General features: G+C 38.4%; 1 protein-coding gene across 1 annotated transcript in view; it reads right to left on the bottom strand.

The window, feature by feature from the left end:
• Positions 1 to 16,204, bottom strand: part of MOCOS (molybdenum cofactor sulfurase) — a 234,720-nt gene that overhangs the window by 191,473 nt on the left and 27,043 nt on the right. Inside the window, exon 3 of the mRNA XM_065052850.1 lies at positions 14,109 to 14,175. Coding sequence (XP_064908922.1) covers positions 14,109 to 14,175 — 67 coding nt within the window. The remainder of the gene's footprint in view (positions 1 to 14,108; positions 14,176 to 16,204) is intronic.

Below are 16,204 nucleotides of genomic sequence, written 5' to 3' on the forward strand. Positions count from 1 at the left end.
AACAGTGGGAATAATGTACAAGACAGGCGAGAAGTATGTGCCCAGACGTAAAACCTTCTGAAAACTGTTTTCTACCAAGTGATATCCAGGATCCTGGACTTTCCAGCCCCAGATCCATAAGTCAGTGCAAATCTCCAGAAATTTGAGCATTCACTCTGAGCACTGACAGAAGGGCATGTTCCAGGGGAGCACCTCCCATCTTTAGAATCATAGAATCATTTCAGTTGGAAGAGACCCTCAGGATCATCGAGTCCTATCATAACCTAACTCTAGCACTAATCGTTTAAATTACTTTTAAACACGACCAGGGATGGTGACTCCACCACTTCCCTGGGCAGCCTGTCCCAATGCCTGACAACCCTTTCAGGGAAGAATTTTTTCCTAATATCCAGTCTAAACCTCCCCTGGTACAACTTGAGGCCATTTCCTCTTGTCCTATCACTTGCTGCTTGGGAGAAGAGACCAACACCCTCCATGCTACAACCTCCTTTCAGGTAGTTGTAGACAGCAATCAGGTCTCCCCTCAGCCTCCTTTTCTCCAGGCTAAACAGCCCCAGTTCCCTCAGCTGCTCCTCATCAGACTTGTGCTCCAGGTCTCTCATCAGCTTCATTGCCCTTCTCTCAACTCTCTCTAGTACCTCAAACTTTCCCACTTTCGGAGACAGGACACCAGCCTAGCAGGTACCTTGGGAATGCCGCATGCTACAGACGTTATGATGAGCTGCTGCGAGTCTGGTAGTAGTAGTTTGGACCATTTCCATTTGCCTCTCCTGCTGCCTGCCAACATCTCCCCATCATCTTAGCCAGAGCTGGCCCTGAGCAGATGTGCGTGTCTCTGCTGCTTCAGCACCACATCCAGCATCTGGATGTACAATGACCCTGCTCTGCTGGCTCCAGTACCGAGGCTGGATCTCTGGAAGAAGCATGGAAGGAGGCCATGGGACAGAGTAGCAGCAACATGACCAAAGCTGGTAGAGCATGATTTATGTCACAACTCATCTCACTGCTCCCTTAAAAGCTGCCTAAATGCTTTGCCACGTCAGAATGAATGAAAGATAAGTCTGCTGGCCTCTGTTCACCAGATAGTACTTTGCTGATTTTTTCTTTTCCTTCTAGAAAGTGTCACTGATCTGTATGCTACGCAGGATAAATCACCAGGGCAATTTCTTTCACTGTGGTTGTAAAAACAAGTTTAGCAACATTTATATTTTGCTTTGATTGAACCTTCCCACAGAGCTGCCTTTCACAAATTTTAAATGACTTACAATATGCTCTGCACCTCAGTAATTACATTCTAAGTTAACAAGTTCACACACACTCTCTTTTTCTAGCGACCCACGTATGCTTGAGAGAAATTACTTCTGAATATGCTTAATTTTCAAGTTCTCATTTTACACACTGTATGTAATCAAACTTTTTATTAAACATTGCCAAGCAATCTGTCTCATTTAAAATGAGCTGCTAGAGGAGGTAAAGGTCCATTAAGCTGTTAATTGCACACCATAACTCTGATTTCATGAAAAGTTATGTTCAATATAGTTTGCCCAAATGTTTAATTCCGTATTTACCTAATTCTACTGCCATAGCTACTACATTGGTCAGGTATATGATAACAAATCAATACAGCCACACCAGCAAAATTCTCCCATGCAGAAAGAGGGAGCAAAAAGAGTATTTCATTTCCATTTCTCTTGTTTGAGTTTGACACCGGGAATTTCATTGCACAGGTATGAAACACAATTGTGCTAATGTAGAAATACAAGTACACCCTAAAGGCAGAGTATTTCTGCTACAGTAATGGCTTAAGTGACTTGAGAGCTCAAATTCATTGCAAGTAAACCTAAATTAGACCTGAAAATGAAAGTCAAGCAAGTGACATAAAAAATGTTATGCGACTGTTTTTAAATTACTTATAATGGAGGTCAAAAATACTGTAGGCTGTGAAAATAAAACTGAGATTACTCCAAAACACATAAGCCATATAGAAACGTTTTCAAAAAGATTGCCACCCCTTATATACGATTCTAAAATCATTTGAATGCAGGTCTTTGCATGCAAAAATCATTGTCAAAACATTTAAATTTGACTATAGTCAACTCAAGAAACATCCATGCTTTTTACATTCTAGCTAATTAACCACAGCTTACTTTGTATCATGTAACCTTGCCAAATAAAATTGTATTTCTCGTTCTTAAATGACTTTATATCCACCTTTGTTTCAGTTTGTTGTAGCTTGAATCTTATGATAACGAAATTAGAGACAGTGGGAAAGGATGAAGCATATATTAATTTCTCTCAAAAGGCACATAACTCAAAGCACACTACCACATGAATGTTGACTGTTGTTTTTCCTTTTTTTCTCCTATTCAATTAGCTGTGCAGACCTCTTCACAACACTGAAAATGAAGTAATTGGCACTGGTATTTGTAAATTTACTTGGTCTGGTAGGAGACTCTTTGTCAGGGGAATCTCTTTTCTCCAAGCCTTATAAGATGTCCATAGGCACATCTTCAGCTGCCTGGTTTTCCCGCCTCTTATAGAGGCCATGCAGTTTAAAAACAGTGGGGCACCTTTCCAGAAAGAATTTTTGGTCAATCCCTTCCCTCTGGAAGACCTGTGACATCTCAGAATTGCTGGCCATGCCTCCTTCACGTACAGAAACTTATTTCACCGCACTTTCCACATGGGACGGCCACAACCAGCAGCCCCTCAGCACGAACACCAGAATTCAGATGCTTTGGCCCTTTCACTGATGCTCATGCTCACAGCTCTGATTTGCATGGGCCACAGCCAGGAAGAACAGTTTTCTTAGCTCTCTTTCACACAACAGAAAAAACACCTGAAGAAATCAAAAGGGCTGCAAATTTACAAAAGAAAACAGCAGGAGTATTTTGTTAAGTACAAACAGCCATGAAACATATCTGCACTATCTTTCAAATTACAATAGCTGTTCAGGGCCTGAGACTTCAGATTAAGAGAATTAAATTTCCAAAACTCAGTGAAGTGTGTGCTTATTTAATTAAAAGCAGGCAGAATTTCATTTGCACTTCATTGTTAAGAATACCACCTATAATATCACATTTTGGCAGTGCAGCTTAACTCCAATTTATACTAAAAGCATACTTCATCAAACTCATTCTGAAGTTCATTACAAACGCTAAATGCCAGTACTATTTGCTATAGCGATCTCATCCCATTTGGATGTTTAAATAGGCAAACACGGTCAGATAAACTTGGAGCAGCTTGTGAACGTTCTACGCTTTTTCAGATGAAGGCTTTTGTGTTTGATCTGCTACTGTGAGCTACATTATGGATCCTTGATTTTAAATTTTCACAGGTATGTCTCGAGGTGCTGAAAAACTACAGAACTCTCTTGCTTGTAGCTGTGCCTATAAAGTATATCAGGTTATTTTATCTTCCTCTCACAAATGAAGCAGCATATTACACTCATTACTGGACTATATCCTCCACAGCAAGGATTTCTCACTGATTGACAGATACTTGCCCTTGTGCACTGCATTCAGATAATGCATATGGCCCAGACTGTGTCCCCTATGGTTGGCACATAGTAAAACTTTCTCCCACCAAAAGGATAAAGCGGGAGACTCGAAGAGAAGCAACAGCATCCTATTTACTGAGACAGCTGTAACGTGCTACTTGAAATTCAAAGGCCTCCATCTTCTCTCTGAGCAGCTACAGAAGCCAAGGAGGAGGGAGGAAAGGCACTGCTCCTACCATTTTGGCTCAGGCAAGTTTGGTTACCTGACCTACAGCTTCTTCCTTGGCTAAAGTAACCTGTGGCTGACAGTTTTACAAACTCCTTTCAGTCTACTACGGCAGCACATATAACTCATCACAAATAAACACAGGCTGCAGTCATGGACAATAACATGGAAATTATCTGCTTGTAGCACACAATTTACATCAGAAGAACACAATCAAGTAGAGTTAGGGGTCTGTTTTAATCCAGACTCTGTCACTGCCTTCAGCTCTTATGAATTCATAGCAAGATTGGAACTAAAGGTTTTGCAGCAGACTCACCAGAGAGTCAGCTTCCCAAAAGACAGCTGAGGGGGACACCACACAGGATTTTGGCCCCAGGATTTTGGAACCAATAAGTCAGTGAAATTTTTCTTTACAGGGCAAAAGTAACTAGGATTCTGCCTTGCACCTCGGCTGCAGAGTGCTTCTCTTGTTAGCACTGAAGCCTCAGCATTATATTCCAGAGGTCAGTTGTAGTATTGTTCATTATCTTTGGTCTTTTGGTGGGTTGTTGGGGTTTTGTTTGTTTGTATGTTTTTTCTTCTTGTAAGACAATACTGTTTTCTTATACAGTTTATTCATAAGTCAGGAAAATCTAGTCTATGAACACTGACAGATTTTCCAAATAAGTGATTCATATCTCTAAAACCCCCTTTTATCACATGACAGGCATTATAACAAACACCTTTAAAAAGGTAAAAAAAGACAAATGAAAAGAAGTGGTAAAAAGATAGCTGAGAAAAGCCTGAACGATCAAATGTCTTTTGAATAATATAGACTGTGAACACTGGATTCATTACAAGCCTAGGGAATCTTCATAAAATCCAAAACATACACTTCTTACCCCTCTAAACAGTTTCACCACCCAAAAGCTTGCAATAAATTCTAAAGTACTAGCATCATGTTATTGAGTTGGCATTCAATAATACTAATGACTCAATGTTCTTCTGCCTTGACACATACCAAATATACTAATAAAATCTAGCAAATTAAACCTGTATTCACTCAATGTTATTAACCTTACTATAAAGGAGATAGTTCTGTTCAAAGTCTTGCTTCATTTATCTCTCATATTCCTGTACCTTACTGTGGCTCATGCTGCTTCTTAAAGGCACCCTTGAATTTCAAGGGCACTATCTTTGCTTAAAAATTTTGCATTAGAATGTTTAAAACAGGTGAGAAACTTGAATCAATTAAATAAGTAGAGAAACAAAAGAATAAGGAAAGTTAGAAGGAACTTATTAATATTGTCAGCATATGCTACAAATGTTTACCTGAGTTTTAGGCACTTATTTGCTGCGTATTTTCAAACTACCAATGAAAGCTAGTGCGTTTAACTTCGAAGAACTAGATGGACAAAGTGATCAAGTTAATCAAATAATTTTCTCTCCTTCACAAGTCAATTTGTTTTGCTACAGAAAACATAACTGTACAAAACCTCAGAGTCTCCTTTCACTCGTGCTTTATTCATATCAGTATCAATCAGATTATGGATCACATTATCACTTCCAGCCTAGTATGAAATTACAGAACAAACACAAACAGGAAAAATCATCTTCCAACAAATTTATTACATTCTAGAAGAATCCTCACAAGGTTGTGCTTGATTTCTTCCTGGAAATCCACTGTGCCAGCAGGTTTCCCCTACTCATTTGAAATGTCCATGCCATTTCCTTATCTTTACAATACTTTTTGTCTTCTCCAGGTACCCAGAACATTTGATCAGGTCACATCATCATTTAAAGAATCTTTTATTCTGTCTCAGTTACCATAACCTTGATTGCCATACTGCAGGTCTTATTTCAATGACCCCATCCTATTTTGTCTACACATTTCAGAAAGGTGAAAGCAATCCAGAACAAGTCCAGAGACACAGTCAGTGATATTGGGGTGGGGGATGAAGAATACACCTTAGAAGTAGAATCTAGGAGCTTATCTTGTTCAACATGTGAAAACAAGAGAATGGGACAAGTCTCTACATAAATGGGGTTAATGGTAAAAGGGGGTAATGGCAGAAAAGATCATCAAAACCTATAGGTAACAGAAAATTTTGGCACAGAAACAAAACTATACTGGCTTCTCATGAGCCAGTGGATAAGGGAGTTTTCTAGCCCTCAGCGGGGAAAGATCACGAATAGTAGATGAAAAGTATCCTGTAACAGAAGGAGATGAGACACAAAACCCTTGAAGGTCACATGCATTCCCATACTCTTGAACTATACCAGCAGGGATGTGACCTGGTTCTCCTGAAACCTGGCACCCTGATACTCTTACTGGGCCCTCACACTCTCATTTCATCCCTGCTTAGGCTAAGGTGGCTGGTTCGCAACACATCATTACCCCTTGCCGGTCATCACCCACCATCCCATACTCCCTGTTCTGCTTACTCAGTTTCTTCTGCTCAACACTGCTGCTGTGATGCTCCTGCTGGTGTTTAACACATCACCTGGGCAGCCTGGAAGCTGTGCAGATGCCCTGCTTTTTGCCACAGAAATGTTCACATTTTCAGAAGGGCAGCAATGACCTCAGTAGCAAGCAGTGATGTGCTTACTGAACACAGCTAGCTGGCATCTGCCTGTGGCCAAGTGGGTTCTCAGTGCTGAGGGGAGAAAAAAGGCAACAACCACTAACAGTTGTGGGATACTAACTGAGAGTTTCAGCAACACAGCAGGTTGCAGAGAGAAGAAAAGTAAAAACCAAAAAAAACCAAACCACCAAACCAAACCAACCAACCAACCATACACACAAATGCACAAAACAAACAAACAAACAAACAACAACAACAACAAAAAAGTATTAGGATGACAGCATCTAGCATCAGTGCTGTAAATAACCTGGTCATTAAAGAAAGAGAGAGCTGAATGCATATGTCATTGTTTTGCAAAGCAAATGTATTTGCTTTGTCTGTAAGAAGACTGGATGATCTACAGATAGTCTGGAATAATGTGTAAAAACCAATGGCATTATTAGAGACGAGAAGGCAGTGGCAGTTATACTTCATGTAACAGAGACAGAAGAAAATTCTCAGGCTACATCACAACTAAGATAAAAAAAAATTGTAATGCAATCAGTGAAACACTGCAGAGTCACCTGCCCGCAAAGTTACCACAATTTACAGATCATATCTGCTTCTGGAGAAAAAATAATGGAAGTTCCTGAATACATCACTATATTCAGACAGTTGGAAGTTTACCAGTAGTTTAGAAATACATATACATATTCAAAATGTAAATATACACCATGAGCTAGCTAGCCCATTCATAATGATACAAAAATATAAGCAATACTAATAGCTATTCACTTAGGTGGAATTTATAATAAGACCATTTTGATACAGGGAATTGACAATTAACTAATTAACACTTAAAGAATTAACACTTGACACTTGGATAACTAACCCTTACCCCACATTACTAGACTTAACGAGCCAACAGAGAGCTAACCCTTTAACCCACATAGCCTTTCTTAGCTTTGTGTACTTATTGTACGAGAAACAGGAGTTTGCTGATGCCTTGCAAAGATAATAACCCTTAGGTGCATCCTTGCGCGAACTAGATAACAGAAGCTTGGGCACAGGGCAGGAGATACGCCAGTTTTAACCAACTCAGCAGTCTGAGTCCTAACCAACTCATCACACTGGACCAAAGGTGACTGTGTACAGAGAAGAGGACCCAGGTTCACAATCACCACGCAGCTGCAACCGGGAGGTGCCAGAGGTGGAGACTACGGAATGGTCTCCCGGAACTCATTGTAATAAGAACCGCCTTCTCGGGGACAGGTTATGAATATGTATAGGCGTTCCTAAAACTTTCATGAATATGTAACACTTTCCTGCATTTAGCCAAGCTCACAGCTACTGTAAACACACACACACAACTCGGGCGGAGCTATCCCGTGTGTCCAGCACTGTAAATACATACCATCTTTACAATCTCGAGGGTTGTAAGGTCATTTCCATGCCTCAATTTCAGCAGACACCAGTGTTTAAAGTGCTAAAACTCAACACAGGATTATTAAATGTGTGCAACAAAAACGGTACCAAAGAGCTGAGGAAACAGAATGGTAAGCAGAGTCAGAATTGGCGTGCTTTTGGATGGGGAAAAAAGACTCATAATACAAATGATGACTGGTTAACGACTCAAATCTACTGGTTAAAACTGCAGCAAGGTGTGGCTCAGGTAGCAAATATGAGTGCAGAAAGGTCCCCTTTTTCAGCAGAAGTGCCACCAGGAAATTCAGAGTTGTTAAGACACAGATGTCACCAGAGAAACCCTTGGGCTGCTGTAGTGTCTCTTCAAGAGCTGAAGTATTCAGCTGTCTTTACAAGTGAAATGAGCCAGGTTCAAAATGGAGTTCAATACTGGGTTTGCTAACTTCACAAAAAGAAAGATTATTAGAGACTACTTAAAGAGGGGTAGCACTAAATTACCTCTGTGCTTCTAAAAACATACATGAATTAGTCTTTCCCAGGGTTATGATGTTAAACATAACATAGGATATAAACAGCATAGGTTAAACTTTCATCGGTCATTCACTTCTCGGTAGAGAATCACTGAGTATGTTTCAGGTTGTGGAGAAAAACAGAAAGTGTCTGCAGCCTTCAAAAAAATCAGACATGAGAAAAAATACCAGCTGAATTTTGGACAACATACATAACTCAAGATGGCGTTCCAAATTTTGTAATTTGATTTGATGTAAATGGAGCACCTTTAATGCGACATAACTTACGCTGAGAAACAGAAGTGCAATTAAGTCAAAACAAAGTTGTCAAGCACAACAGGTGCACACATGGGATGGTAGAAATCACTTTTGTGCTAAGTATTCCATCTTCCAAAAGACTTATTTGAAACACAAATAATCATCTAGGCCAATAATGAAGTTGTCACATTTCCTTTGAGCTGGCAAAGGGACCGCTGGGGCTCCCAACAGGTGGACAGGACTATGTTACTGCTCAATAAGCAGCTGGGGAAACAAGTGTTACCAGAAAAGTCACAGCCCCGCGTCTTGCTATACTGCTTCCTAGGAAGCAACTGCAAATCCAAACAAGGGAGGAACACTGCATTTCTTCTACAAGTATTACATAGCCTAGGGAGGGAAAAAAAGCTTCCATATAAACCCCAAAATAAAGAGATGAAGTGAAAGGAAAAAATGGAATTTGCATTGGGGAAATTTCACTATTCTTATCAATGTGTTTTGTTCCAGTTGGAATGTCTCATTCATGACTCAGGTGCCCTCTTGCAGGCTCTGCTGCTGACACAGAGGCCATCAAAGCCCTGCCACAAGAGCAGCTGAGCAGGCAGCAAGGCTGTGCGCATTTAAAAACTGAACTAACGTGGTGGCCTGAATCCAAGTAAGCCTGTACCACTCTCCCTGCTCTGGATGTTATGTAGAGAGCAATGGCACAGCAAGATCACTTTTAAACTTATTCTCCATTGCTTCTTTGTCACACCCACATAACAAAAGCAGATTCCTGAGGTGTTTTTTTCTGAATTGGGAAGGAAAAAAATTAGAGGTCGAATCCACTGTTTTTCAGACATCTTCGCAAAACACCCTCTAACCGCCCACACAAATTAAACTCAGAATTCCCAGAAGCATTTCTTCCCTTGTGTTCATAAACTAGCAATCTTGACCTCTAGATTTTAATTTATTTTACTGAAATATTTATTTGTTTCAATAAATGAAGCATTCCAGATTTGGCTCTCTTTGCAACAAAGATTACTCAAAGAGCATGACCATGAATGCACAAATTTTATTTACTGCAATATATTCATATAAACCATGAAGGTATAAAGCTGACTACCAGAAGAGTAGCAGACAGCATTAGCAAATTCCTTTCTACAACTTCAGTTTATCAAGCTAATGGCTTGTGAATTTATTAAAATAGAGACCAGAGACCAGGAGCAAAGTTCCAAAGTAAACCAGACTGATTTCATTGGTTCTTAAATCAGCCTCCTAACTCATGAACACATAAAAGTACCTGTTACCTTGTCCAGAAGCTTTTTACTACCTTGCATAGGATCACAAAGAGTAAACCCCCAAAAGTACTGGATTGACTCCCAGAAGCAACTGTTCATAAAACGGAGTCCTTTGTCTTCACTTTAAGTTCACTATCCATCTCACTAGCTTTTTCCTTTTAGTGCTAGCAAGAAAAAAAATAGGTTCCCACAGTTGTGTAAAAGGCCAGGTGTGGCCAAGGAGAAAACAAGGAGCATCTGCACCAAAGCCATTGCTCTGTTGTCGCTCAGCGCATAACAGAGCACAGAGTCAGGATATCAGCCAGCTCGCTGTGGGCACACTGGGATTGTTTCACTGTATGCCTGCAAAAAATCACTTCATGAACCATAAGGAAAAAGATCATCCCTCTAGCCTATTATCAAGCTCTTCCAGAAAAACTATCCATTACTCTTCATTATCTTCCAGTGCTTCTCCCATTTGCCATGTACAGAGTCACCCCAGCGAGCACTGCCTGCTTTTTCCAGGTGCCACTGACTGTGGTATTTCAGACCTGCCCTGGCAGCTGAGCAGCGGGATCAGGAAAACCAGGACTTGCAAATGGCATTATAAACCAAGCATGCAAAAGGGCTGAACCACCTCGGTTTTGAAACTAGGTTTTCAAGTTGATAGGTACCATTAAGGAGGACAGGACACATCACTCAGGTGTCACTCATCCATACAGTCTCCCACCAACGACCTTTGCAAAGGACAAATCGATACTAAGCAGATACTGTATCTACTATTTCTTACTGTGTGGGAAAGGTCAACCACTTTTCATGTATGTATCAGTTCTAACATTACTGTTTTCAGACACATAACTGCTTAAACCTGGATATAAAGGAAAAAATTCTTATCTTGCACATAACACCATTTCAGAACATGTGATAATTAAAAAAAAAATAAAAAATACTTGGACTGGAAACTTATTTCATAAGCAAGGTACAATGCTTATAGAAGGAATGTAAAGCTCTAACTTGCTCTCATGAAATAATCTCTATAAATACAATGTAAATGAAATTATAAACAGCATTTATAAAGCAGCTTCCTTAGCAAAATCTGGGACCACTGTGTGTTTTATCACAGAAGCAAATATTTTAATACTAAGCTGTTTACATCTGTTTTGTGCATGCTTGCTGCACCTTTTTTCATTCGCATGCACAGAGATTATTTTCCCCTTACAGTTCACTAAGATGGCCTGTTTGGAGAGAGACCTTTATAGAAATACACATTTTGGTTCTATATTTAAACATGATCTCATTTACCACAATGCCAAATCCTTTTAGCTTCAGTGAGAAAATTCTATAATACACATATTTCTACAGTTTGGGAGATACCTGGTGCTGAAATCTTTACTGAAATTTCTTGATTTTTTTTTTTTTTTAAATATGTATTTAAATTCCCAATGTATGCTTAAGTTTAACACTTTGTAGTAGCTGAAAGTTCAAGGATGAACATCGAAACTCTATTAAATTCAACAACATTGAGCTTAACTGAAAAAGGCATCCTGCTGTATATCTTAAATACACAACAAACATAAAACAATATTAAATCTTTAGTCTGGCTCTGCTTAGAAGACACTGCTGCACTACTTCATATTGCAAGCGTAAGACATACAAGGATGATATTTTCAAATAATCAGAAAGCTAGAATTTTAAAAGCCTTGCATATGGGAAAAGGGTTACTTAGTACTCAGTGTAATGAATTTCTGAGTTGCATTATCTCTGCGGCATCATAAGGATATATTGCATTAATGTTCTTTGGCTGTATGGAAGTAGAGAAATGGCATTTCCATACATCCAGAATCAAAATCGTAAAAAGGATCTGTAATCTTTTGATGTATACATTTAATAGATTTAGATAAGGTTTATTAGAGTTCTTGCATCCTCTTCTCAACATCTCTCATGGTTAATGTAGAGATACACATATTTTAAAAATCTCTCAGCAGTTCATTTCAAGAAAGGGGAAGCAATTCTTTAAGAATAAAATAGTTATTTTTACTCTTGATGCACTTGACTTGATCAAGAGGTAAGCTAGATTTATTATTGTAATTTTGTAAATCACAGAAAACATCCATTGACTCAAATACTTAATTATTTATGTTATTTTCTTGGAAATCCATGTTCTAAGAGCGCTTTCTGTCGGTCAAGCAAATATGAGGGCAAATCCAAATCATACAGTTTTGTACTGGGGAACAGTGTGCACTGCCAGATTAGGAAAGTCTATTCTAATGTTGCTATCACCAATATCGACAAATATAAACCAGAAATTACGCTTTGTGTTTATTTTTAATTAGTTGCTTGTGTCACCTCATCAGAAAACCAAACTTTTTTTTTTTTTTTTTTAAATATCATATTGCCTTGGAATCAAACACTGAAAAAAAGCTATCGTTCCAGTGGTGGCCATGTGCCACAAGAAGAATTATAAGTGAGCAATTAATTTTAAGATTTTTGAAAGATTTCTGAAACTACTGCTTTCATTGAGGAAATTGAGTCTATGTGCTATGATGTAGGACAGAGCTGCCTGTCTCTGTGTCTTGTCATATTCCTTATTTTGATTAGCTGCAATGCCATAGAAGTTTAGATTTTTAATATACTTTCTATTGCCTTTCAGATGGCTGACATACTGACAGTGTTTTTGGGGCATTTTCTTCCTGAATTTTTATGACTACGCCTTTTTTGATGACTATGCTTTTTAATTTTTTATTGCAGAATAATGACTGAATTTTTATAGGCATAGATGACAAATTCTATTTGGTGCAATACTGAAAAACGTTCATTTGGATGCAGAAAGATTTTTATTAAAAAAAACATAACCAATACATACACTGGTATGATTCTTGTCATCTGCCATCCTGCTCTTATAAAAGTATCCTGCTTTTTAAAAGATAGATCCAAAATAAAACAAGCTGAAAATGTCAGCTCTATGATCTGTAATGGTAATCTATGTAAGTTACACAGTGGAAGTTTTTTCCTTACTCCCTAACATTGAAGAACACAGCAAACAAGAGTAATTATTCTAGAAACAGTTACGCTTTCCACTGTGCCTTCATAAGAAGAACGATTAAATGGCAACATTGAAATATCACTGAGAGTTAATGGAAACCAAAATGCTAACGCTGCATGTGAGCTCAGAGGTGTGCTCAGGAGGCTCTGCAGGGCTGCAGGTGTTGCTGTACCCAGCTCACATGTCTGCTTTTGAAAGCAGCTATTCCTCATAGATAGTCTCTTTCATTTAATTTGGCCCTGCACTAATAGGTTGCCATCCTGCATAGCACGAGAGAGGCTTGCAGAAGAAGCAAAACCAAATACTTTCTCCAGAACGCTGGTGGTTGGGGGCGTGGGGGAAGCTTATAGCCTGCAGCGTCCACCAGCTAGAAATCTTCAGTTTTCACACCCTCATAAAAGTGCAGTCAGAGAAAAAGCAGCAGACAGGTGTAAGGAAGGTTTTCTTCATTACAACTATGAACATTACAATGCTATAGTTCCACTGCTACTGATCTGAATTCTGTGGTGTGTTTTGGAGGAATCTTTGCTTTTAAGGAAGACAATAAAACAAAGAGGAATCCATAACAATTCTTTCCTTGCACAAAAAGTGACATTAAAAGCAGATAAATAAACTGAAAGCATACATATTCTTCTATAAAGATATATTTCATAAAATAGCAAGAGTTACCTAAAACAAACCCCTAAAAACAATAACCAAGTACCTAAATTGTACATTTTTTCATGGTGTAAACTAAGGGCAAGAAGTGTACTTTTGGCACATTCTATTCTGAACTTTCAGCAGGGTACCTTGTTTAGAGATTCAGTTCACTTTCTTGCCTATACTCAAAAGCCCCAACACTCAAATTTACCTTTTCTTTTTGCTCGTAAAAATTACACTAAAACTACTTTAAAAGCTATTTTATTATGACAGAAGCAAGTACCTGCTGTAAAACAATGTACGCATTCCCATAAGCTTTTTTTATAAATTCTCAAAAGCCATTATTTTCAACTGAATTTTAACCATGCCCTTGCACTTAGTTCCACCTTACTATCTTACCATACCATCTTACCAGTAATCACTTCTGAGATTCCAACTTCTAGATCTTAATGAAAATTGTGGAGTTATATTACAGCCCTAATTTAACTACAGGAGTCTGAGAATTTGGGCATCTGGGAGAAAAAGAACTGATTTTGTCCAATTCTAGATTGTCCAAGTACCTTGTGTTTTACAAGTGAGGTAATTTCTTTAGGAGTGACAGATAACCCTCAGAAAATGACATCACATCAAAGTCAACAAAACAGCACAAGCCTAATCAAAGTGAAAACTATGAAGTGCATGATAAACACATGAAAGAAAAATTATTCTACCTGTATCGGACATGCTCGATTGTGTCATATGTCAACTTGCTGCTGATATTCTGACTGTGAGGGTTGCCTAGGAGACAACAGAGATATAGAAGTTAATCATTAATCACAATTTTGCTATTAATTTTCTCTTTTATCAAAGAATTACATGAAACCAGCATGAAAAGATGATAAAGAAAGATTTAATGTATACTTCACAGCAATGCCCTGAAGCTCCTTAGAGCAGTTAGTCAAGAGAAAGAACATATAACAGAAGAAAGCAATTATGACAGACCTTGAAACTTCAGCTGGATCTCTTACTAATACTTAGGCAGTTCCCTTAAAAAGAAGGTACAACTGCAAATGCACAAATATACTAGGAAAAACTACAGACAGGATGCACATTCATATCATAGATAATTTAGTGCACTAGCCAAGAAGCAATTCAGAAGAGAGAACATCTGGAGATAACAGACATTTATGACTGGACACCAGGACTAACCCAGTTTTTATTTAGTGTCTGAAATTCAAACAGCTCATGAAAATATAAATTTTATTGCAAAATTAGTAGCCACCTTAGCAGTCCTCAGCACAGGCATGCATTAACAATTAAGACAGCACATGAGAAGAAGGGCATGAATTTATCTTCTTGAGCAAAAAAGATTACAGCAATATCCACACAGGCACAATATACTTTCCTATTAGTAAATGCTTAAACAACAGGCCTAAACAGTTCAGAAAGAGAACAAGAAAAATATTGTTATATAAATACAGTTTTTGCAGTAGGTTACAATATTAGCTGCTCTTTTTTTAACATTTTGAAGTCACCCTGCTGAAAGTTATTGAGTGAAAGTGTCGAAAAGAATAATAAATTTTGAGCTCAAACCCAAAACTAATACCTAGACTTTTCGTTTGTGCTGTTGAATTTCTGTAATTTCCAATTCAAATATTTTCAGTTCAGAAGTGAGAATCTCTTGCTTGCATTCCTTTCCCTCATTTACACATGGAACAGCTAAACTGCAGTTCTTTGGGCCTGTGGATTATCATCAAGAAAATAAAAAAAGATGCAAGTCAAAGTGCCCCTTCACTCACACTTCTGTCTGTTAAATGAATTCTTTGTATACAACAGTTACTGCCCTCAGAGTATCAGAGATGTAACTGAAAAAAAAAAAATGACCATATTAGAGCTCTGGTTATCATTTTAGATGAAAGCGGTATTAAAAAAGATAAAATTTGTTCTCCCATAGCATTATAAGGTACTATACAAATCTGCTCCAAACTGGCAGCACCACTATTTCTATTCACGAGCACTCAATCGATTCACAAATTTAATTCTTTTCCACCACAGGTGATACTTATTGCAAGCCTTGAGCCCAGTGTTGTTTGAAATAACTAAGATCAGAGTGCACACATTTTACTTTACAATGGCTGCGGTGACAGAACATTAATTTTAATATCACTGACATGCACCTGAATAGGAGACTTTGAACATAATCAAATCATCATATCTTGTTGAAACAGCAAAAACATCTATCCCCATCAAGAACATCTATTTAATAGTGGGACTTCATTCCATGCCCTGGATCCTGGCCGTCCCAGCATTCAGGAAAAAGAGAGTGGGAAATGACAGGCACAATGGCACACTGAAAATGAAAACTACCCAGAGCTCTCAGGTGGCTGGCCCAGGTGATAAGCACAAGTGTGCCAGGGCTTGAATGTATACAGTTTTCTTTTAAAGCAGTGATACCTAATTCCCAAGTGAGAAATCATTTTGCTCTATGTTTCAGAGAGGACAAGACAGACACAAAACTATCAAAAAGGACAAGAGCCCACAGACAGTAACACACAATGAGAAATTTTAATTATTTCTGTGGGACTACTGACAGCATATATATATATATAATAGTATACAGTATATTTTTTTCTGGTTGAGCATAGATCACTCTAATGTAAATTGTCTCACAGACTAATGACATTTCCTAAAGGGTGGATGCTGCTGCCTTTGTAGAAATGCATGTCCAGTGTGTGGTTCTTGATTAGATAATAATGTTCAAAAGAGATGAAAGGTTTAAGTAGAGGATCTGGGGATGCAGTACTTGTAGGTGGTGCTGAAGTGTCCC

The sequence above is a fragment of the Columba livia genome, chromosome 2 (genome assembly GCF_036013475.1).
Source record: "Columba livia isolate bColLiv1 breed racing homer chromosome 2, bColLiv1.pat.W.v2, whole genome shotgun sequence".
NCBI classification, from domain to species: Eukaryota; Metazoa; Chordata; class Aves; order Columbiformes; family Columbidae; genus Columba; species Columba livia.